Source organism: Procambarus clarkii, chromosome 18, assembly GCF_040958095.1.
Source record: "Procambarus clarkii isolate CNS0578487 chromosome 18, FALCON_Pclarkii_2.0, whole genome shotgun sequence".
Lineage (NCBI taxonomy): Eukaryota > Metazoa > Arthropoda > Malacostraca > Decapoda > Cambaridae > Procambarus > Procambarus clarkii.
In genome coordinates, this window is record NC_091167.1 from 4276414 (window position 1) to 4301922 (window position 25509).

The 25509-nt window shown below is 47.1% G+C and overlaps 1 protein-coding gene across 1 annotated transcript; it reads left to right on the forward strand.

Moving 5' to 3' along the window:
* The first annotated feature begins 14885 nt into the window (after nt 1-14885).
* Nucleotides 14886-24146, forward strand: LOC123753769 (titin-like). Its single transcript, XM_069326613.1, has 5 exons — nt 14886-14955; nt 18315-18398; nt 19214-20054; nt 20237-22559; nt 22665-24146. Exons 1-5 carry the CDS (start codon nt 14886-14888, stop codon nt 24144-24146), a joined length of 4800 nt encoding a protein of 1599 aa, XP_069182714.1.
* Nucleotides 24147-25509: the final 1363 nt, after the last annotated feature.

Below are 25509 nucleotides of genomic sequence, written 5' to 3' on the forward strand. Positions count from 1 at the left end.
GCCACCAATAGTGTTATGGAACAGGGTGACGCCGCCGTCTATACTGTTATGGAACAGAGTGACGCCGCCACCAATAGTGTCATGAACAGAGTGACACCGCCACCAATAGTGTCATAAACAGAGTGACACCGCCACCAATAGTGTCATGAACAGAGTGACGCCGCCACCAATAAAGTTATGGAATAGAGTGACGCCGCCGCCTATAGTGTTATGGAACAGAGTGACGCCGTTACCAATAGTGTCATGAACAGAGTGACGCCGCCACCAATAGTGTCATCAATAGAGTGACACCGCCACCAATAGTGTTATGAACAAAGTGACGCCGCCACCAATAGTGTCATGAAAAAAGCGACGCCGCCACAAATAGTGTCATGAATAGAGTGACACCGCCACCAATAGTGTCCTGAACAAAGTGACGCCGCCACCAATAGTGTCATGAACAGAGTGACACCGCCACCAATAGTGTCATGAACAGAGTGACGCCGCCACCAACAGTGTTATGGAACAGAGTGACGCCGCCACCAATAGTGTTATGGAACAGAGTGATTCCGCCACCAATAGTGCCAAAAACAGAGTGACGTCGCCACCAATAGTGTCATGAACAGAGTGACGCTGCAACCAATAGGGTTATGGAACAGAGTGACGCAACCACCAATAGTGTTATGAACAGAGTGACACCGCCACCAACAGTGTTATGGAACAGAGTGACGCCGCCACCAGTAGTGTTATGGAACAGAGTGTAGCTGCCACCAATAGTGTTATGGAACAGAGTGACGCCGCCACCAGTAGTGTCATGAACAAAATGTCGCCGCCACCAATAGTGTTATGGAACAGTGACCCCACCCCCAATAGTGTCATGAACAAAGTGACGCCGCCACCAATAGTGTCATGAACAGTGACACTATTGACACATTCATGACACATGACACAATTGGTGGCGGCGTCACTCTGTTCATGACACTATTGGTGGCGGCGTCACTTTGTTCATGACACTATTGGTGGCGGCGTCACTCTGTTCATGACACTATTGGTGGCGACGGCACTCTGTTCTTGGCACTATTGGTGGCGGAATCACTCTGTTCCATAACACTATTGGTCGCGGCGTCACTCTGTTCCATAACACTGTTGGTGGCGGCGTCACTCTGTTCTATAACACTATAGGTGGCGGCGTCAATCTGTTCATGACACTATTGATGGTGGCGTCAACAAAAGTGTTATGGAACAGATTGACGCTGCCACCAGTAGTGTCACGAAAAGAATGTTGCCGCCACCAATAGTGTCTTGAAAAGAATGTCGTTGCCACCAACAGTGTTATGGAACAGAGTGACGCCGTTACTAATAGTGTTATGGAACAGAGTGACGCCGCCACCAATGGTGTTATGGAAGAGAGTGACGTCACCACCAATAGTGTCATGAACAGATTGACGCCGCCACCAACAGTGTTATGGAACAGAGTGACGCCGTTACCAATAGTGTTATGTAACAGAGTGACGCAGCCACCAATATTGTCATGAACAGAATGTGGCAGCCAACAATAGTGTTATGGAACAGATTGACGCCACCACGAATAGTGTCATGAACAGAGTGACGCCGCCACCATTAGTGTTAGGGAACAGAGTGACGCAGCCACCAATAGTGTTATGGAACAGAGTAACGCCGCCACCAATAGTGTCATGAACAGAGTGACGCCGCCACCAAAAGTGTCATGAACAGTGTGACGCCGACACCAATAGTTTTATGGAACAGAGTAACGACACCACCAATAGTGCATGAATGAACAGAGTGACGCCGCCACGAATAGTGTCATGAAAAAAGTGACGCCGCCACCAATAGTGTCATGAACAGAGTGACGCCGCCTCCAATAGTGTCATGAACAAAGTGACGCAGCCACCAATAGTGTCATGAACAGAATGGCGCCGCCACAAATAGTGTCATGAACAGAGTTATTCCCTAACCAATAGTGTCATGAACAGAGTAATGCCGCCACCAATAGTGTTATGGAACAGATTGACGCCGCCACCAATAGTGTTATAGAACAGAGTGACACCGCTACCAACAGTGTTATGGAACGTAGTGACGCCGCCACCAATAGTGTCATGAGCAAAGTGATGCCGCCACCAATAGTGTCATCAATAGAGTGACACCTCCATCAATAGTGTCATGAACAAAGCGACGCCGCCTCCAATAGTGTCATGAACAAAGTGACGCAGCCACCAATAGTGTCATGAACAGAATGGCGCCGCCACAAATAGTGTCATGAACAGAGTTATTCCCTAACCAATAGTGTCATGAACAGAGTAATGCCGCCACCAATAGTGGGGGTATGGAACAGATTGACGCCGCCACCAATAGTGTTATAGAACAGAGTGACGCCGCTACCAACAGTGCTATGGAACAGAGTAACGCCGCCACCAATAGTGTCATGAACAGATTGACGCCGCCACCAATAGTGTTATAGAACAGGGTGACGCCGCTACCAACAGTGTTATGGAACAGAGTGACGCCGCCACCAATAGTGTTATGGAACAGAGTTACGCCTCCACTAATAGTGTCGTGAACAGAGAGACGCCGCTACCAATATTGTCATGAACAGAGTGACGCCGCCACCAATAGTGTTATGGAACAGAGTGACGCCACCACCAATAGTGTCATGAACAGAGTGAAGCCGCCACAAATATTGTTATGGAACAGAGTGACGCCGCTACCAGTAGTGTTATGGAACAGAGTGAAGCCGCCACCAAGAGTGTCATGAACAGTGACGCCGCAACCAGTAACGTCATGAACAAATTGACTCCGCCACCAATAGTGTCATCAATAGAGTGACACCGCCACCAATAGTGTCATGAATAAAGTGACGCCGCCATTAATAGTGTCATCAATAGAGTGACACCGCCACCAATAGTGTCATGAACAAAGTGATGCCGCCATCAATAGTGTCATGAACAGAGTGACGCCGCCACCAATACTCTTATGTTACAGAGTGACGCCGCCACCAATAGTGTTATGGAACAGAGTGACGCCGCCACCAATAGTGTTATGGAACAGAGTGACGCCACCGTCTATAGTGTTATGGAACAGAGTGACGTCGCCACCACTAGTGTCATGAACAGAGTGACGCCGCCACCAGTAGTGTCATGAACAGAGTGACGCCGCCACCAATAAAGTTATGGAATAGAGTGACGCCGCTGGCTATAGTGTTATGGAACAGAGTGACGCCGCCACCAATAGTGTTATGGAACAGAGTGACGGCGCCACCAATAGTGTTATGGAACAGAGTGACGCCGCCACCAATAGTGTTCTGGAACAGAGTGACGGAGCCACCAATAGTGTCATGAACAGAATGTCGCCGCCACCAATAGAGTTATGGAACTGAGTGACGCCGCCACAAATAGTATCATGAACAGAGTGACACCGCCACCAATAATGTCATGAACAAAGTGAAGCCGCCTCCAATAGTGTCATCAATAGAGTGACGCCGCCACCAATAGTGTCATGAACAAAGTGACGCCGACACCAATAGTGTCCTGAACAGAGTGACACCGCCACCAATAGTGTCCTGAACAAAGTGACGCCGCCACAAAATGGAAAAATGTTCAAAGGAAATGGTAAGTAAGAAAAATGGAGTAAAAGATGAAAATGAAGTAAAATGGAAAAGGTTCAAAGGTTTGCCACCAGACTAGTACCCGAGCTGAGAGGTTTGAGCTACGAGGAGAGACTACGGGAATTAAACCTCACTCCGTTGGAAGACAGAAAAGTTAGGGGGGACATGATCACCACATTCAAGATCCTCAAGGGAATTGACAGGGTTGATAAAGACAGGCTGTTTAACACAAGGGGCACACGCACTAGGGGACACAGGTGGAAACTGAGTGCCCAAATAAGCCACAGAGATATTAGAAAGAACTTTTTTAGTGTCAGAGTGGTTGACAAATGGAATGCATTAGGAAGTAATGTGGTGGAGGTTGACTCCATACACAGTTTCAAGTGTAGATATGATAGAGCCCAATAGGCTTAGGAACCTGTACACTTGTTGATTGACGGTTGAGAGGCGGGACCAAAGAGCCAGAGCTCAACCCCCGCAAGCACAACTAGGTGAGTACAAATAGTGTCATGAACTGATTGATTCCCTAACCAATAGTGTCATGAACAGAGTGACGCCCTCACCAGTAGTGTCATAAAAAGAATGTCGCCGCCACCAATAGTGTTATGGAACAGAGTGACGCCGTTACCAATAGTGTTATGGAACAGAGTGACGCCGCCACCTATAGTGTTATGGAACAGAGTGACGCCGCGACCAATAGTGTTATAGAACAGAGTGACGCTGCCACCAACAGTGTTATGGAACAGAGTGACGCCGCCACCAATAGTGTTATGGAGCAGTGTGATGCCGCCACCAATAGTGTCATGAACAGAGTGACGCCGCCACCAATATTGTCACGAACAGAGTGACGCCGCCACCAATAGTGTTATGGAACAGAGTGACGCAACCACCAATAGTGTCATGAACAGAGTGACACCACCACCAATAGTGTCATGAACAGAGTGACGCCGCCACCAATAGGGTTATGGAACAGAGTGACTCCACCACCAATAGTGTCATGAACAGAGTGACACCGCCACCAATAGTGTCATGAACAGAGTGATGCTGCCACCAATAGTGTCATGGAACAGAGTGATGCCACAACCAATAGTGTCATGAACAGAGTGACACCCCCACCAATAGTGTCATGAACAGAGTGACGCCGCCACTAACACTGTAATGGAACAGAGTTACGCCGCCACCATTAGTGTCATGAACAGAATGTCGCCACCACCAATAGTGTTATGGAACAGTGACCCCACCACCAATAGTGTCATGAACAGAGTGACGCCGCCACCATTTGTTTTATGGAACAGAATGTCGCCGCCAACAATAGTGTTATGGAACAGAGTGACGAACCCACCAATATTGTCATGAACAAAGTGATTCCGCCACCAATAGTGTCATCAATAGAGTGACACCGTGTCCAATAGTGTCATGAACAGAGTGACGACGCAAATAGTGTAATAAACAGAGTGACGCCGCCAACACTAGTGTCATGAACAGAATGACGCCGCCACAAATAGTGTCATGAACAGAGTGATTCCCTAACCAATAGTGTCATGAACAGAGTGACGCCGCCGCCAATAGTGTCATGAAAAAAGTAACGCCGTCACCAATAGTGTTATGAACAGAGTGGCACCGCCACCAATAGTGTCATAAGCAAAGTGACGGCCGCCACCAATAGTGTCATCAATAGAGTGACACCTCCATCAATAGTGTCATGAACAAAGTGACGCAGCCACCAATAGTGTCATGAACAGAATGTGGCCGTTAACAATAGTGTTATGGAACAGAGTGACGCCACCACGAATAGTTTCATGAACAGAGTGACGCCGCCACCATTAGTGTTAGGGAACAGAGTGACGCAGCCACCAATAGTGCTATGGAACAGAGTGACGAACCCACCAATATTGTCATGAACAAAGTGATTCCGCCACCAATAGTGTCATCAATAGAGTGACACCGTGTCCAATAGTGTCATGAACAGAGTGACGACGCAAATAGTGTAATAAACAGAGTGACGCCGCCAACACTAGTGTCATGAACAGAAAGACGCCGCCACAAATAGTGTCATGAACAGAGTGATTCCCTAACCAATAGTGTCATGAACAGAGTGACGCCGCCACCAATAGTGTCATGAAAAAAGTAACGCCGTCACCAATAGTGTTATGAACAGAGTGGCACCGCCACCAATAGTGTCATAAGCAAAGTGACGCCGCCACCAATAGTGTCATCAATAGAGTGACACCTCCATCAATAGTGTCATGAACAAAGTGACGCCGCCTCCAATAGTGTCATGAACAAAAAGACGCAGCCATCAATAGTGCCATGAACAGAGTGACATTGCCACTAATAGTGTCATGAACAAAGTGACGCCGCCACCAATAGTGTCATGAACAGAGTTATTCCATAACCAATAGTGTCATGAACAGAGTGATGCCGCCACCAATAGTGTTATGGAACAGATTGACGCCACCACCAATAGTGTCATGAACAGATTGACGCCGCCACCAATAGTGTTATAGAACAGAGTGACGCCCCCAACAACAGTGTTATGGAACAGAGTGACGCCGCCACCAATAGTGTTATGGAACAGAGTTACGCCGCAACTAATAGTATCGTGAACAGAGTAACGCCGCCACCAATATTGTCATGAACAGAGTTACGCCGCCACCAATAGTGTTATGGAACAGAGTGACGCCACCACCAATAGTGTCAAGAACAGAGTGACGCCGCCACTAATAGTGTTATTGAACAGAGTGACGCCGCTACCAATAGTGTTATGGAACAGAGTGACGCCGCTACCAGTAGTGTTATGGAACAGAGTGAAGCCGCCACCAATAGTGTCATGAACAGAATGACGCCACCACAAATAGTGTTATGGAACAGAGTGACGCCGCCACCAGTAGTGTTATTGAACAGAGTGAAGCCGCCACCAATAGTGTTATGGAACAGGGTGACGCCGCCGTCTATACTGTTATGGAACAGAGTGACGCCGCCATCAATAGTGTCATCAATAGAGTGACACCTCCATCAATAGTGTCATGAACAAAGTGACGCCGCCTCCAATAGTGTCATGAACAGTGACGCAGCCACCAATAGTGTCATGAACAGAATGGCGCCGCCACAAATAGTGTCATGAACAGAGTTATTCCCTAACCAATAGTGTCATGAACAGAGTAATGCCGCCACCAATAGTGTTATGGAACAGATTGACGCCGCCACCAATAGTGTTATAGAACAGAGTGACTCCGCTACCAACAGTGTTATGGAACAGAGTGACGCCGCCACCAATAGTGTCATAAAAAAGTGACGCCGCCACCAATAGTGTCATGAACAGAGTGACGCCGCCACCAATAGTGTCATGAAAAAAGTGACGCCGTCACCAGTAGTGTTATGAACAGAGTGACACCGCCACCAATAGTGTCATGAGCAAAGTGACGCCGCCACCAATTGTGTTATGGAACAGAGTTACGCCTCCACTAATAGTGTCGTGAATAAAGTGACGCCGCCACCAATATTGTCATGAACAGAGTGACGCCGCCACCAATAGTGTTATGGAACAGAGTGACGCCACCACCAATAGTGTCATGAACAGAGTGAAGCCGCCACAAATAATGTTATGGAACAGAGTTACGCCGCTACCAGTAGTGTTAAGGAACAGAGTGAAGCCGCCACCAATAGTGTCATGAACAGAGTGACGCCGCCACAAATAGTGTTGTGGAACAGAGTGAAGCCGCCACCAAGAGTGTCATGAACAGAGTGACGCCGCAACTAGTAACGTCATGAACAAAGTGACTCCGCCACCAATAGTGTCATCAATAGAGTGACACCGCCACCAATAGTGTCATGAATAAAGTGACGCCGCCATCAATAGTGTCATCAATAGAGTGACACCGCCACCAATAGTGTCATGAACAAAGTGACGCCGCCATCAATAGTGTCTTGAACAAAGTGACGTCGCCACTAATAGTGTCATTAACAGAGTGACACCGCCTTCAATAGTGTCATCAACAAAGTGACGCCGCCACCAATAGTGTCATGAACAGAGTGACGCTGCAACCAATAGGGTTTTGGAACAGAGTGATGCCGCCACCAATAGTGTTATGGAACAGAGTGACGCCGCCACCAGTAGTGTCATGAACAGAATGTCGCCGCCACCAATAGTGTTATGAACAGAGTGACGTCGCCACCAATAGTGTTATGGAACAAAGTGACGCCGCCACCAGTAGTCATGAACATAATGTCGCCGCCACCAATAGTGTTATGGAACAGTGACCCCACCACCAATTGTGTCATGAACAAAGTGACGCCGCCACCAATAGTGTCATGAACAGTGACACTTTTGACACATTCATGACACATGACACAATTGGTGGCGGCGTCACTCTGTTCATGACACTATTGGTGGCGGCGTCACTCTGTTCATGACACTATTGGTGGCGGCGTTACTCTGTTCATGACACTACTGGTGACGGCGTCATCAATAGTGTTATGGAACAGATTGACGCTGCCACCAGTAGTGTCATGAAAAGAATGTTGCCACCACCAACAGTGTTATTGAACAGAGTGACACTGCCACCAATAGTGTTATGGAACAGAGTGACGCCACCACGAATAGTGTCATGAACAGAGTGACGCCGCCACCAAAAGTGTCATGAACAGTGTAACGCCGACACCAATAGCTTTATGGAACAGAGTAACGACACCACCAATAGTGCATGAATGAACAGAGTGACGCCGCCACCAATAGTGTCATGAAAAAAGTGACGCCGTCACCAGTAGTGTTATGAACAGAGTGACACCGCCACCGATAGTGTCATGAGCAAAGTGAAGCCGCCACCAATAGTGTCATCAATAGAGTGACACCTCCATCAATAGTGTCATGAACAAAGTGACGCCGCCTCCAATAGTGTCATGAACAGTGACGCAGCCACCAATAGTGTCATGAACAGAATGGCGCCGCCACAAATAGTGTCATGAACAGAGTTATTCCCTAACCAATAGTGTCATGAACAGAGTAATGCCGCCACCAATAGTGTTATGGAACAGATTGACGCCGCCACCAATAGTGTTATAGAACAGAGTGACTCCGCTACCAACAGTGTTATGGAACAGAGTGACGCCGCCACCAATAGTGTCATAAAAAAGTGACGCCGCCACCAATAGTGTCATGAACAGAGTGACGCCGCCACCAATAGTGTCATGAAAAAAGTGACGCCGTCACCAGTAGTGTTATGAACAGAGTGACACCGCCACCAATAGTGTCATGAGCAAAGTGACGCCGCCACCAATTGTGTTATGGAACAGAGTTACGCCTCCACTAATAGTGTCGTGAATAAAGTGACGCCGCCACCAATATTGTCATGAACAGAGTGACGCCGCCACCAATAGTGTTATGGAACAGAGTGACGCCACCACCAATAGTGTCATGAACAGAGTGAAGCCGCCACAAATAATGTTATGGAACAGAGTTACGCCGCTACCAGTAGTGTTAAGGAACAGAGTGAAGCCGCCACCAATAGTGTCATGAACAGAGTGACGCCGCCACAAATAGTGTTGTGGAACAGAGTGAAGCCGCCACCAAGAGTGTCATGAACAGAGTGACGCCGCAACTAGTAACGTCATGAACAAAGTGACTCCGCCACCAATAGTGTGATCAATAGAGTGACACCGCCACCAATAGTGTCATGAACAAAGTGACGCCGCCATCAATAGTGTCTTGAACAAAGTGACGTCGCCACTAATAGTGTCATTAACAGAGTGACACCGCCTTCAATAGTGTCATCAACAAAGTGACGCCGCCACCAATAGTGTCATGAACAGAGTGACGCTGCAACCAATAGGGTTTTGGAACAGAGTGATGCCGCCACCAATAGTGTTATGGAACAGAGTGACACCGCCACCAGTAGTGTCATGAACAGAATGTCGCCGCCACCAATAGTGTTATGAACAGAGTGACGTCGCCACCAATAGTGTTATGGAACAAAGTGACGCCGCCACCAATAGTGTCATGAACAAAGTGACGCCGCCACCAATAGTGTCATGAACAGAGTGACACTATTGACACATTCATGACACATGACACAATTGGTGGTGGCGTCACTGTGTTCCATAGCACAATTGGTGGCGGCGTCACTCTGTTCATGACACTATTGGTGGCGGCGTCACTCTGTTCATGACACTACTGGTGGCGGCGTCAGCATTAGTGTTATGGAACAGATTGACGCTGCAACCAATAGTGTCATGAACAAAGTGGCGCCGCCACCAATAGTGTCATGAACAGAGTGACACCGCCACCAATAGTGTCATGAACAGAGTTACGCCGCCACCAATAGTGTCATCAATAGAGTGACACCGCCACCAATAGTGTCATGAACAAAGTGACGCCGCCACCAATAGTGTCATGAACAGAGTGACACCGCCACCAACAGTTTTATGGAACAGAGTGACGCCGCCACCAGTAGTGGTATGGAACAGAATGTCGTCGCTACCAATAGTGTTATGGAACAGAGTGACGCCACCACCAATAGTGTCATGAACAGAGTGACACTATTGGTGGCGGCGTCACTCTGTTATTGACACTATTGACGGCGGATTCACTCCGTTCATGACACCATTGGTGGCGGCATCACTCTGCTAATAGTACTATTGGTGGCGGCGTCACTCTGCTCATGACACTTTTGGTGGCGGCGTCCCTCTATTCATGGCACTATTGGTGGCGGTGTCATTTTGCTCATGACACAATTGGTTGCGGCGTCACTCTGTTCATGACACTATTGGTGGCGGCGTCACTTTATCCATGGCACTATTGGTGGCGGCTTCACTCTGTTCATGACACTATTGGTGGCGGCGTCATTCTGTTCATGGCACTATTTGTGGCGGCTTCACTCTGTTCATGACACTATTGGTGGCGGCGTCACTCTGTTCATGATACTATTGGTGGCGACGTCACTCTGTTCATGACACTATCTCTGCCGGCGTCACTCTGTTTGTGACTTAATTAATTGCAGCGTTACTCTACTCGTGTCACCAGCGGTGGCGGCGTCACACTGTTCATGACACTATTAGTGGCGGCGTATCTCTGTTTATGACACAAATAGTGACGATGTCACACTCTTAAAGACACCATCGGGGACATGGTTACTGTGTTAACGACACCAGTTTTGGCGCCGTCACGATCATTGACACAGGAGATAGCGGCATTACTTTCTTCACTGGAACAGTGGCAGTGTCCTCGCTTTCTCATAGACTTCAGCGGCGTCACAGTCTTCATAACACCAGTGATGGCGGCATCATTCTTTTCGTGACAACAGCTGCGGCGGTGTGTCTGTCTCTCTTCCTGGCACCATTGATGCTACCGTCAATCTCCTATTGACACCAGTGTTGGCGTGACAGAAGATGTAAGGATGCGACAATAGCGGTGATGGCTTGGCAATAGTGGAGGAGACGTGCCATCATTAGTGTCAACTTGAACATAAGAAGAGGCCGCCGACACATGACATTGCGAGGTCTAGACTAGGTCACGTGTGATTTGTTTCATATAAATTAACCTGATGAGGTGATAATTCCCAGTCATCGGCCAAACATTAGTGAGAACAGTCATCACTATAGTGTCAACAGTTTTATATTTAAGTGAAATCCTTCAGATATTTCAGTCATGACTACAGGTGAGCATTATTTATATTTATGTTAATTAAGAAGTTAATTTTGCCAACATTTAGTTATGTGGTTGATTGTTATTGCTTATGTGTATATGTAACACTAGGCATCCGTCAATCCCGTGGGGTTATGAAGTTGTGCCCTGGGTGTCTAGTTGTTGTAGTCTAGTTGGATGCAGCACCTGCTGTGGCTGTGAAGGCCAACCCGAGAATGACAGTCTCGACTACAGCGAGCGCAAATAAACGCCGAAGCGGGTGCGTCTGACAGTGGTCGAGACCTCTGAAATCTATTACCCTCCGCCTGCCTCTTCAGTTTATCCTCGAATTGCTGGAGTCCCTTCTGCACTTTACATCTCCAGGCAGATCTGTCCGCAGCTGCTGCCTCCCAAGTGTTGATGTCGATGTTCATCTGCTTGAGGTTCCGTTTGCAGGCATCTATGAAACACAGCTGAGGTCTTCCGGTGGGTCTCCTTCCTGATGCCAGTTCTCCATACAAGAGGTCCTTTGGTATGCGGCCGTCGACCATGCGTGTGACACGTCCCAGCCATCGCATACGTCTCTGTTTCAGGAGAGTGAACATTGAAGGGACTCTTGTTCTCTCGAGTACAGTGTTGTTGGTGACGTGGTCTTTCCCTGTGATGTCAAGGATGCGTCTCAGGTTCCGCATGTGAAAGGTATTAAGCCGTCTCTCCTGGCGAGAGCGCAGGGTCCAGGATTCCGAGCCGTAGAGAAGTGTTCTCACCACACATGCCATGTAGACTTGTGCCTTGGTGTGTACTGTCAGTTTGGTATTTTCCCAAACGCGCTTTGTGAGCCTGGCTAGTGTTGTTGCGGCCTTCCCGATACGCCTGTTGAGCTCAGTGACCAGGGAAAGGGTGTCTGAGATTGTGGAACCCAGGTACACAAACTCGTGAACTGCCTCCAGCACATTGTCTGCTATATTTATACAGGGTAGCTCATTGACATCTTGTCCCATCACTTGTGTCTTCTTCAGACTGATTGTCAGGCCGAATGCAGAACAGGCTGCGTCAAAGCGGTTGACTAGCTGCTGCAGGCCTTCTGCTGTGTGTGTGGTGATCGCTGCGTCGTCGGCGAAGAGGAACTCCTTGAGGATTCGCATCTGTACTTTTGTCTTTGCTCGGAGTCTGGATAGATTATTGAGCTTTCCATCAGATCTTGTACGGAGATAGATGCCTTCTGTGGTTGTTCCAAAGGCATGCTTGACGAGGATCGCGAAGAAGATGCCGAACAGGGTTGGAACAAGAACGCACCCCTTTTTAACACCACTGTTAATGTTGAATGGTTCAGAAGTTGAGCCGTCGTACACGATTGTCCCCTTCATGTCCTTGTGGAACGATTGTATCATGCTGAGTAGGATGGGTGGACAGCCAATTTTGGCCAAGATCTTGAAGAGTCCGTCCCTACTCACGAGGTCGAAGGCCTTTGTAAGGTCAATGAAGACAATGTACTAGGCTTTTCTCTGCTCCCTGCACTTTTCTTGAAGCTGTCTCAGGGAGAACACCATGTCAGTGGTCGACCTCTCTGCTCGGAAACCACACTGTGACTCGGGGTACACTCTTTCGGCAAGAATCTGAAGCCTGACCAAAACGACCCTAGCGAAGAGTTTGCCAACGACGCTGAGGAGGGATATGCCGCGATAGTTGTTTACATCGCTTCTGTCACCTTTATTTTTGTAGAGAGTGATGATATTTGCATCTCTCATGTCTAGTGGCAACGAGCCCTCCCTCCAGCACTGGTACAGAAGTTCATGAAGCTCAGATTTAAGTGTTCCACGAGCGTACTTGTGAACTTTAGGCGGAATCCTGTCGTCTCCTGGGGCCTTCCCTGAGGAAAGTGAATCCACTGCTTTCTCAACTTCTTCCACAGTTGGTTCAAGATCAAGTTCTTCCATGATGGGCAGGCATTCAATTGCATCCAAAGCCTCTACGCTGACCAAGTTCTGGAGTGGAGTTCGGAGTAATGTTCCACCCAGCGATTCATCTGTTGATCACGGTCTTTAATGATCTCTCCAGTGGCTGACTTTAGAGGAGCCGTCCGGTTTTGTGTAGGGCCTGTTGCCTGTTTGATCTCTTCGTACATGCCTCTTATGTTGCCGACAGTGGCCACAGTCTGGATGCTGGAACAGAGTCGAAGCCAGTAATCATTAGCACAACGCCTCGCAGTTTGTTGAACTCTACTGCGGGCAGTACGGAGGGCCTGAAGGTTCCTTTCTGAGGGCAGGTTCTTGTAGGATGAGAGAGCTCGTCTCTTTTCCTCTACGAGGGGTAACAGTTCCTCTGCACTGGCCTCGAACCAATCTGCTGACTTGTTCTGCCTCTTACCGAAGGTGGACATGGCAGTGTTGAAAATAGTGCCCCTGAGGTGTAACCACCTCTCACTTGCGCTATCGCAGGGTGGTACAGGAAGGGCATTTACAAGCGCCGCAGTGAATTCCTCCACCTTGTGAAGGTCACGGGTCTTGTTTACGTTAGTGCGTGGTCTTCCCTCGTTCTTTGCTCTGTGGATTTTCCGGGGCTGGAACTTTACTCTGCAAACAACGAGAGAGTGGTCGGTGTCGCAATCTGCGCTCTGGAAGCTGCGGGTCAGTTTGACATTTCTCAGATTGTTACGCCCCTTAAGCACCAGGTCGAGTTGGTGCCAATGCTTAGACTTGGGATGTCTCCAGGAAATCTTATGCTGGGGCTTGGTGTCGAAGAAGGAATTGGTGATGCAGAGATCATGACGGCAGCAGAACTCCAGGAGGCGCTGCCCACTCTTATTCATCTTCCCAAATCCAAACTGGCCCAGGCAGGAAGGCCAAGAGCTGTGATCCAACTCTTGCATTAAAATCTCCCAGGAGGAAGACTGGCTCTTGTTGAGCTATATCTCTGAGAGCTAGGCCGAGGTCATCATTAAACTTGTCCTTCGCTTCGGTAGAGAAAGTCAGTGTTGGTGCATAGGCATTGATGAGGCTGACCATTCCTACTGCTGTATGAAGCTGAAATTTGATGATCCTTGCAGACCCCTCCATAGGCGGTACTATGGACCCTAACAACGTGTTCCTGATGGCAAAGCCAACGCCATGCTCCCTTACCTCTTCTGGTGGTTTGCCCTGCCAGAAGAAGGTAAAGTCCTTCTCCCGTATGCTGCCGGTTGCGGGCAGACGTGTTTCCTGCAGGGCGACTATGTCCATCTGGAGCCTGCGCAGTTCATTGTTGATCACAGCTGTCTTGCGGGCGTCGTTCACTTCCAGTAGATTTTCCGAGAGACCCTGTGTCATGGTCCTTACTTTCCATGTGCCCAGTTTGAGAACTGGGTGGCTCTGTGTTTGTTTTCTTTTGCCTGGTGCATGGGTTGACGATCCGCTTATTGAATTGTGGCCTAAGCCCCACACACCCAGTGGAGCAGGAGGACTGTGGCGGGACAGAAGCTTCTTGGCTGGGGACTGCCCAGCTTGAGGCGGGCGGTAGCTGTCCTATGAAATCGGATGATTTCTCCCACCGACGGAAGCAACCCCTGGCGCCCTACTCTACGCCAATTGAGTGGCAGGCTTATCACCGGTAACTGTCACTTCCCGTGTTGAGCCATCGCCAAGGCAACGCTGGAGTATCCTCTCCAGGGCACAGGCCTGGGCAGTAATTATGGAGGATCAGCTGTTGCCCATGCAGAAGATCCACCCTCTCCACGCCACCGATGTGATCCAAGGGAAGGGCAAGTGCCGATACCCTTGGCACCAGTGTCGTCGCAGGAGTTGCCAGAATGTAGCTGTAAACAGCTGCAAACTGCCTTAGGGACTCCGACTCCGAATTTTTCCTCAGGGTTGACTCCCGAAGTCTTTCCCATGAGTGGGTTAAGCCACAAGACAGCAGAGGGTTGAATTCGGGGTTTTCCTTCCCCTCGATGAGCTGCCTTTCCAGGCTAACGAGTCCCATCTGCACAAAGCAACTGGTTTTAAGGCGCCAGAGATGTGCCTTCGCCCGTTCTCCTGTTGGTAGAAGCAGTTCCGCCAGGCCTAGAGGCTAAGCCACACGTGCAGGCCAGGAGCTGGACTTGGTTGTCAGAGGCTATTTGAGACACAAGCCATCAAGGGCACTTTACAGGCTGTGGGAGCTTATCTCTACAACCCTTCCCCCCGGCTATAACAACCCTTGGAACCATATGTGTATTTATATGTATATATATATATATATATATATATGCATATGCCTTAAGCATAGACACTGTGTCTTCCCATATTAACAGGGACTTGATGAAATTAACGTCTAAATGACCCCTCACTTGCTCTAGTGCTCTTGGGAGGTGGTGATCTTTGGTGTATTTAAATACTCCGAAATTACCATCTCTTTTAAGGGTCTGAGCAGGTGGTGGAGCGGGTTAAGGCGTACCTGTTATGCCAGTTGCTGGAAGGCTTCTGTGCTGGCTAGGGTTCGAGTCTCCTGGTGGGAAAGTGTTCTAAAGTTGTATACTTCACTCTCGTGTTTAGGAGAGTTGTGCCTTAAGCATAGACACTGTGTCTTCCCATATTAACAGGGACTTGATGAAATTAACGTCTAAATGACCCCTCACTTGCTCTAGTGCTCTTGGGAGGTGGTGATCTTTGGTGTATTTAAATACTCCGAAATTACCATCTCTTTTAAGGGTCTGAGCAGGTGGTGGAGCGGGTTAAGGCGTACCTGTTATGCCAGTTGCTGGAAGGCTTCTGTGCTGGCTAGGGTTCGAGTCTCCTGGTGGGAAAGTGTTCTAAAGTTGTATACTTCACTCTCGTGTTTAGGAGAGTTGTGCCTTAAGCATAGACACTGTGTCTTCCCATATTAACAGGGACTTGATGAAATTAACGTCTAAATGACCCCTCACTTGCTCTAGTGCTCTTGGGAGGTGGTGATCTTTGGTGTATTTAAATACTCCGAAATTACCATCTCTTTTAAGGGTCTGAGCAGGTGGTGGAGCGGGTTAAGGCGTACCTGTTATGCCAGTTGCTGGAAGGCTTCTGTGCTGGCTAGGGTTCGAGTCTCCTGGTGGGAAAGTGTTCTAAAGTTGTGTATATATATATATATATATATATATATATATATATATATATATATATATATATATATATATATATATATATATATATATATATATATATATATATATGTCATACCTAGTAGCCAGAAAGCACTTCTCAGCCTACTATGCAAGGCCTGATTTGCCTAATAAACCAAGTTTTCGTGAATTAATGTTTTTTCGACTACCTAACCTAACCTAACTTTTTCTTCTACCTAACCTAACCTAACCTATAAAGATAGGTTAGGTTAGGTTAGGTAGGGTTGGTTAGGTTTGGTCATATATCTACGTTAATAATTACACTTTCGCGCTCTCCGCGAAGGTCCGTCAGCCACGGCATTTTCCCGCGTAAGCATAAAAACAAAAATGTGTATACTCTATTTACTCTCATGATCTTAGTTCTCGAGCTACGTATTTCATTTTGGTACCAACGTGTTCGCAATAAAATTCTCTAGAAGAACATCAGTAAAAAAAAGTCACGAAACGTATAGGGATACCAGCACCAAATAAATAACTACGAAGAAGACTCGCCGTGAGGGCCCAACAGCAACAAAATGTTTTTACTCTTGGGATTGTTATGACCTCCACACTTGTTCTACAGCGTTAATTTTGGTATCAATGGACTCGCAATGAAATTCCCAACACGGTGATATGAATATAAGCGTAGATTAATGATGCGGCCCGCCCGCAAGAGTGTGGGAAGTGGTGAAATTGTTACCCGGTATCGGTGACGGGACGACGCACGGCGCTTTGAAAGTTTATACTTATTTCACTCTCATGACATTAATTTTCTATGTACGTTATTCATTTTTGTGTCAATGTGTTCTCAATAGAATGTTCTATGAGCCCATAGGTAAAAAAGATCAACAAAGCGTAAGATAGAATAGCGCCAAATATAAAACAACGCTGGAACATATCAGTGAGCGTCAAACACACACGAAATGTTTTTACTTTTGTAATGTTTGTCAAGTTTATTCTTGTTGCACACAGTTATTTTTGGTTGTACATTGATCGGAATAAAATTCCCTAAACAGACATATGCATATAATACATGATATGGGGGAAGCATTACCAGTATAAACGGCTAAAGTCACCCACCTGCAACCCGTTTGGGACATAATACCATTTGATCGAATTGATCCACACCTTTCATGAACTTATTGTACCATGCAGCCTAGTGGTGAGAAAGAGAGTCTCATGGCGCGCAGTTTGAAACAAACCCAAAGTAAATCGGATAAAAATTGAATTTTATACAAATATTTTAAAAGAGGACATAACTTTATGTCCACTATGCGGTAGCGTTAGACGAAACAGGACTCACCGGTGAGTCCGGTTAGCGCGAAAGTGTTTTAATTCCAATAAAAAAAAATTGACCTCATACATAATGAAATGGGTGGCTTTATCATTTCATAAGAAAAAAATTAGAGAAAATATATTAATTCAGGAAAACTTGGCTTATTAGGCAAATCGGGCCTTGCATAGTAGGCCGAGAAGTGCATTCTGGCTACTAGGTACGACATATATATATATATATATATATATATATATATATATATATATATATATATATATATATATATATATATATATATATATATATATATATATATATATATAAATGTGTGTGTGTGTAAAGTTGATATAATAATTCACTAATTATTTTTGTTTCACTAATGACAGCATGGTCTGGGTGTCTGAAATTTTAAGTTTTGTTAACAAATCAACAATCTGTATTTATATTTCAGAAGTTATTATTTAATTTTGGAAAATTTGCAATTCAATTTACAATTATTTTTGTGAGAAAATAAGTAGGATCCAAGAGAAGGATTAGAATCCTTTTACTCCCAGGCAACGCATTGGACCACAACACCACGACGTGATTAAAGCAGTGGGAATCCTCCTCGTGGCTCCTATCTTCTCTTGATCATCACGTTAATATGATTTTATTTGTTATAAATAAATTATGCTGTTTTAGTTAAAAAAAATAAACAAAGGATGTTGTCTAATATATTAATGGTAAACAGGAGGCGGCAACAACAACCAATGCAGACGGTACAAGTCTCAGTTGACGAAGCACTTGGTCGACATCATTGCTGCATCTGCTTTGGGTAAGTGCAAATTATTCTTTTGAATTATTTTTTTCTGAACTTACTATAGATAGGCAAGTTAATTATGAGGAGAGAGCACAAACTCGTGTTACTTTTGTGTACTTGGGAAAGATACAAGGAAAACAAGCTTGGACATGAGAATGGAGGGAAGAAACGATGCCCAACCACTTGAACCATTGGGGGATCGAACGCCAACCTTACAAAGAGCGAAGTCACCTCTCTACTCACCTGTCTTTGGCATAGTAGTAGTAGAGGTAAACTATTAGGAATAAATTAACAATTAGCAATGACTACAGAACTCATTTACCAGCATACTCTTTGATGAAGTTTATTAAAGACTAATGTGTATTGTATAAGACAAAGTTATAATTCGTTGGTTGGAGTGTGGTTGTTACTCTTGTTTTACCAGAGTAATGACCTAAACTAACACACTACTTACTTACTAATCTTATCAAGAGTTATGATTAATAACATTTTAACATTTGGTGAGTAACATCTTAAAACTTAACCAAATACAATTATAATTTCATGAGGTAATAATAATCCTGAACGAAGTATACCTTGTTAAGAAGGGTTCACGAAGTCACTTTACATGAAAAAACAGGAATATACTGACAGAACTCTTGGAATGTTTACACTTAGACCTTCTGAGTGACGAGTTAATTAGACTGTTTAGACACCTGTAAGTAAAGAGTGTGTGCTGAGCATAGAGTGTGGTCCCGTTTGTTCTTGTAGGAATTCTTTATTGCTGTGTGTGAACGACCACGGGAATTAATAGTACAGAATATGGGTTTATACAAGAACGATATTTACAGGTTGTGTGTCTACACATGAGGCAGTGAATGAGCTCATGAAACGGTCGCCCTCCTGCATAAGAGACGTGCCTTTATCTCGTGTGAGGAAGCGAGTTGGAGACCTGCTTCACCGCAGTCGTCTCATCATAGCTGCTCCAGAAACCTTCAACCAAGGATTCCGACGACGTTTTCGTCTGGCTTTTCCACATGCTGCAGCCTCCAGAAGTCAACAGCAGCAGGCACCTCTTCCTGCTGCCTCCACAAGTCAACAGCAGCAGGCACTTCCTTCTGCTGCCTCCACAAGTCAACAGCAGCAGGCACCTCTTCCTGCTGCCTCCACAAGTCAACTGCAGCAGGCCCTTCCTCCTGCTACTTCCACAAGTCAACAGCAGCAGGCATCTCTTCCTGCTGCCTCCACAAGTCAACAGCAGCAGGCACCTCTTCCTGCTGCCTCCACAAGTCAAAAGCTGCAGGCACCTCTTCCTGCTGCCTCCACAAGTCAACAGCAGCAGGCACCTTTTCCTGCAGCCCCCACAAGTCAACAGCAGCAGGCACCTCCTCCTGCTGCCTCCACAAGTCAACAGCAGCAGGCACCTCCTCCTGCAGCCTCCACAAGTCAACAGCAGCAGGCACCTCTTCCTGCTGCCTCCACAAGTCAACAGCAGCAGGCACCACTTCCTGCTGCCTCCACAAGTCAACAGCAGCAGGCACCTCTTCCTGCTGCCTCCACAAGTCAACAGCAGCAGGCACCACTTTCTGCTGCCTCCACATGTCAACAGCAGCAGGCACCTCTTCCTGCTGGCTCAACGAGTCAACAGCAGCAGGCACCTCCTTTTCCTGCTCGACATCCAGCGTTCAGCAAGTAAGTCAATTACCAAAAGTATTTCTTAATGATGTATATAAGTTTCTAGAATGTAACTGTTAACTGTATTGTTATCAGCTTTCCATAGATCTTGACTGCTTATGTTGAATATATTTCTCTGTGAATATGTTGAATCGTGACCAGGTACAAGTTCTTTACATTCTTCGTAACGATACTTTCAGACCAAGCAAGGAGTTGAATGTACCTCCCAGCCTGTCTCCAGTGTTCACATCACCGCCGCCGCCTACCACTGGCCCGTCTCACCTGTCTACACCGGCTCCGCCTACTACTGGACCGTCTCACCTGTCTACACCGGCTCCGCCTACTACTGGACCGTCTCACCTGTCTACACCGGCTCCGCCTACTACTAGACCGTCACAAGTGTCCACACTGGGGCCGTTAACAAGTTGGCCTGCCGTCCCTCGTCAACCTCCCCCAGCCATCCACAATCAACTCAGACAAATATTACCTAAGCCTCCTGTCCCCTCTACCCAACCCAAAAGGCCCAAGTACAACACGTTAGTATTATCTCCTTCTTCCCATACACCGGGACCTCCCACTCACTGTACAACAGTGGCTCTCACCAATCAAACACAAGCACCCACAAACTATATTACGCCATTACTACCTATACATTATAAAACACTGGCTTCCCCCAAGTATACAGCGATGATCAACACCGACTATGCACAAGTGCCCCACGCCTACCATACCTCAGTGACCCCCACACACTATACACCATCTTCATCCGTCCACTATACTGCAGCGCATACACCGGTCCCTCCCATCCAGCACACGCCAGTGCCTCCCTTCCAGCATACACCGGTGACTCCCTTCCAGCATACACCGGTGACTCCCTTCCAGCATACACCGGTGACTCCCTTCCAGCATACACCGGTGACTCCCTTCCAGCATACACCAGTGACTCCCTTCCAGCATACACCGGTGCCTCCCTTCCAGCATGCACCGGTGCCTCCCTTCCAGCATACACCGGTGCCTCCCTTCCAGCATACACCGGTGCCTCCCTTCCAGCATACACCGGTGCCTCCCTTCCAGCATACACCGGTGCCTCCCTTCCAGCATACACCGGTGCCTCCCTTCCAGCACACACCGGTGCCTCCCTTCCAGCATACACCGGTGACTCCCTTCCAGCATACACCGGTGCCTCCCTTCCAGCATACACCGGTGCCTGCCATCCATCATTCAACAGGGCCTCCGGTCCAGTACACTGTAGTGCCTCAGGTCTGCTATACACCTGTCCCACAAGCTAAATATTCCTCAGTTTATCATGCCCAACATAAGCCAGAGCTTCCCGCCAGCGTTATGACAGTGCCAAAAGTACATCATATAACAGTGCCTCAAGAACGCAATATTAGAGTGCCTCAAGAACGCAATATGACAGTGCCTCAAGAACGCAATATTAGAGTGCCTCAAGAACGCAATATGACAGTGCCTCAGGAACGCAATATTAGAGTGCCTCAAGAACGCAATATGACAGTGCCTCAAGAACGCAATATTAGAGTGCCACAAGAACGCAATATGACAGTGCCTCAGGAACGCAATATTAGAGTGCCTCAAGAACGCAAGATGACAGTGCCTCAGGAACGCAATATGACAGTGCCTCAAGAATGCAATATTAGAGTGCCTCAAGAACGCAATATGACAGTGCCTCAAGAACGCAATATTAGAGTGCCTCAAGAACGCAATATTAGAGTGCCTCAAGAACGCAATATGCCAGTGCCTCAGGAACGCAATATTAGAGTGCCTCAAGAACGCAATATGACAGTGCCTCAGGAACGCAATATTAGAGTGCCTCAAGAACGCAATATGCCAGTGCCTCAGGAACGCAATATTAGAGTGCCTCAAGAACGCAATATGACAGTGCCTCAAGAATGCCATATAGCAATACCTCACGAGCCCCACATGACAGTGCCAACAGAGCCCCACGTGACAGGTTCTCAAAAGTCCCACATGACAGTGCCCCAAAATTTCCAAATGACAGTGCCTCAAGAGCCTTACATGAGAGTGCCTAAAAATCCGCACTTGATCGTGTCTCAGGATCACCTACTGACAGTGCCTCAAAAGCCCCACATGACAGTGCCTCAAAAGCCCCACATGACAGTGCCTCAAAAGCCCCACATGACAGTGCCTCAAAAGCCCCACATGACAGTGTCTCAAATACCTCACATGATAGTGTCTCAAAAGCCTCACATGACAGTGCCTCAAAAGCCCCGCATGACAGTGCATCACAAGCCTCACATGACAGTGCCTCAAATGCGTCACATGACAGTGCCTCAAAAGCCCCACATAACAGTGCCTCAGGATCCCCATATGACAGTGACTCAAGAGCCCTACATGACGGCGACTCAAGAGCCCCACATGACATTGCCACAAGAGCCCCAAATGACAGTGCCACGAGAGCCTCGCATAACAGTACCTCAGGATCACCACATGACAGTGCCTCAGGATCACCACATGACAGTGCCTCAGGATCACCACATGACAGTGCCTCAGGATCACCACATGACAGTGCCTCAGGATCACCACATGACAGTGCGTCAGGATCACCACATGACAGTGCCTCAGGATCACCACATGACAGTGCCTCAGGATCACCACATGACAGTGCCTCAGGATCACCACATGACAGTGCGTCAGGATCACCACATGACAGTGCCTCAAGAACACCACATGTCAGTGCCTCAGGATCACCACATGACAGTGCCTCAGGATCACCACATGTCAGTGCCTCAGGATCACCACATGTCAGCGCCTCAGGATCACCACATGTCAGCGCCTCAGGATCACCACATGACAGTGCCTCAGGATCACCACATGACAGTGCCTCAGGATCACCACATGACAGTGCCTCAGGATCACCACATGACAGTGCCTCAGGATCACCACATGACAGTGCCTCAGGATCACCACATGACAGTGCCTCAAGAACACCACATGTCTGCGCCTCAGGATCACCACATGTCAGTGCCTCAAGAGCCCCTCATGACAGTGCCTCAAGAGCCCCACAGGACAGTGCCTCAGGAGCCTCAAAGGAGAGTGCCTCAAGAGCCCCAAATGACGGTGCCTCAAGAGCCCCACAAGAGAGTGCCTCAAGAACCCCAAATGACAATGCCTCAAGAGCTTCACATGGGAGTGCCACAAGAGCTCCACATGACAGTGGATCAAGAGCCCCACATGACAGTGCCACAAGAGCTCCACATAACAGTGCCACAAGAGCCCCAAATGACGGTGTCTCAAGAGCCCCAAATGACAGTAACTCAAGAGCTCCACATGAGAGTCCCTCATGAACACAATAAGACAGTGCCTAACCCACCCCGAAGATTAAAGCCATACTCACGTTGTGCACCGAAGGCTTCCGTCAATCACTCAACAATGGTTCCCGTCCACTGTTCACCGGCGACTCCTGTCCGCCATTCACAAGAGGCGTCTGTCAACCGTACGCCAGTGCCTCCTGTCCACTATACAAATGTTCCACACGTCCAGTATAGGCCAGTATCAGCTGTCCAGTATCCAGAAGTGTCTTATGTTCAGTCTATGCGAGTACCAGCCGTCCACGATGCAGAAGTGCCACCCGTCCACTCTACGACAGTGCCACTTACTCAAAAGAGAGAATTGCCTCCCGTCCACTGTATGGTAGAGCCTCGAGCTCAAAATACAGAAGTGTCGCCCGTCCACTCAGAGACAGTGTCTCCTTCTAAGCATACAGATGTGCTATCCGTCAACGCTAGGACAGTGTCTCCAGTCCAAAATACAGAAGTGCCACCCGTCCACTATTGGACAGTGTCTCCTGCCAAGAATAGGGAAGTGTCACCCGTCCACTCTAGAGCAGTGCCACCTGTCCACTATAGAGAAGCGTCATCCACCCACAACTCACACAACACCTATAACACCAATAACACGCACAACACCCACCACGCATCTACAACACCCATAACACTAGCTGAAGAACATGAAGGCTCGATCATGGAAGCTGAGATAATGAGAGGTGGTCGTATTGAACCATGGTTCGTGTCCCATCTCTTGCTTAACTCCGAAAATCTTGATCAATACTGCAGTGATGACAGTGATTAATCTCGATCTTTTTGGTTAAAATAAAAGCAGTGTCCACAATTCAGAAAGTTCAGACACAAAGCAATCTTCAGCTATCATGCTTCCTTGTTTCATTAGTGAAGACGTCTTCATTGTCTTATTAATATTAGGTTTGGCAAAAATGCTGAAATAACTGACAGTTGTAGTGATTTGTAGACTCACCGCTGTAGTGTTAATTTCTTCCCTGAAATTCATTTAAGAAAATTAATATAAATATTAATTTCATATTTAAGAAATTATGGGGTTACTGTTAATGTAACGTCCGGCCGTGGCCCTCACACTTCAGTTGCTTTATACCACCCCCAATGTGTTCTCTGGTGTGTTGTGGTGACTCAAGTGAGGCTCCGAGTCCCAGGATCTCCGCTACTCCTGACGGTGTCAGCACCCGACCTTCTGTACATGTCAAAACTGTTAAATATAACAGTTTTCTACTAAATAAACTTTATGCTAAAATTCAATTTTTTGTGTGAATGTGTTGTGGTGGTGCAAGATGTCGGTGGCTCGCGGAACATAAATTTATGTTCTTCAGAATAAGTAGTCGTGAACAATTATATTTGTCTCTCCTTGTTGCCGCTGCCAACCTCTGCCCCGGCGATGTCCGTCCTGCAGGAGACGACCTCAGAAGCAGACAACCTCATTGGCATACGATCTCAGAGGCAAATGCCAGGTAGACGATCTCAGAGGCAGACGACCTCAGAGGAAGACGACCTTAAAGGCGGACGACTTCAGAGGTAACGACCTCAAAGACTGACTTCCACAGAGGCAGACGATCTCAGAGGCAGACAACTTTAGAGGCAGATGATTTCAGAGGCAGACGACTTCAGAGGCGGACGACCCTAGAAGCAGACGACCTTAAAGGTTAACCTCCTGAAAGGCTGACGAGCTCAGAGGTAGACGACCTCAGATCAAGACGACATCAGCATCCATCACCTTCCATCCTTGCACAACCAGCTCGCCAATAAAATTTATATATTTTTGTATAACTTTAAATATATTCGGTATTAATATTACAATTAGTAAAGATTTAAAAAATAAAATGTTTTTCATTAGTTATTTCCAACTATTGACTGATGAATTGAACTAAAGATAACAGGAAAACATTTAGTAATACATTGTTAGATGCGTCTTGATTACTTTAACACTGTTGAACCTTTGTTATCCTAAAGTAAATATTACCCATGTCAGTACTATCTTTATTATTATTATTTTTATTATATACTAAGAAAATATACATTGGTCATTTTACACAGTATACAAAAACACCCCTGATTGTATTATGACTGCTTATATATTCTTCTTTTCCATTTATGTGTCAGTCTCCAGATTCTCATGTCAGTCTCTCCAG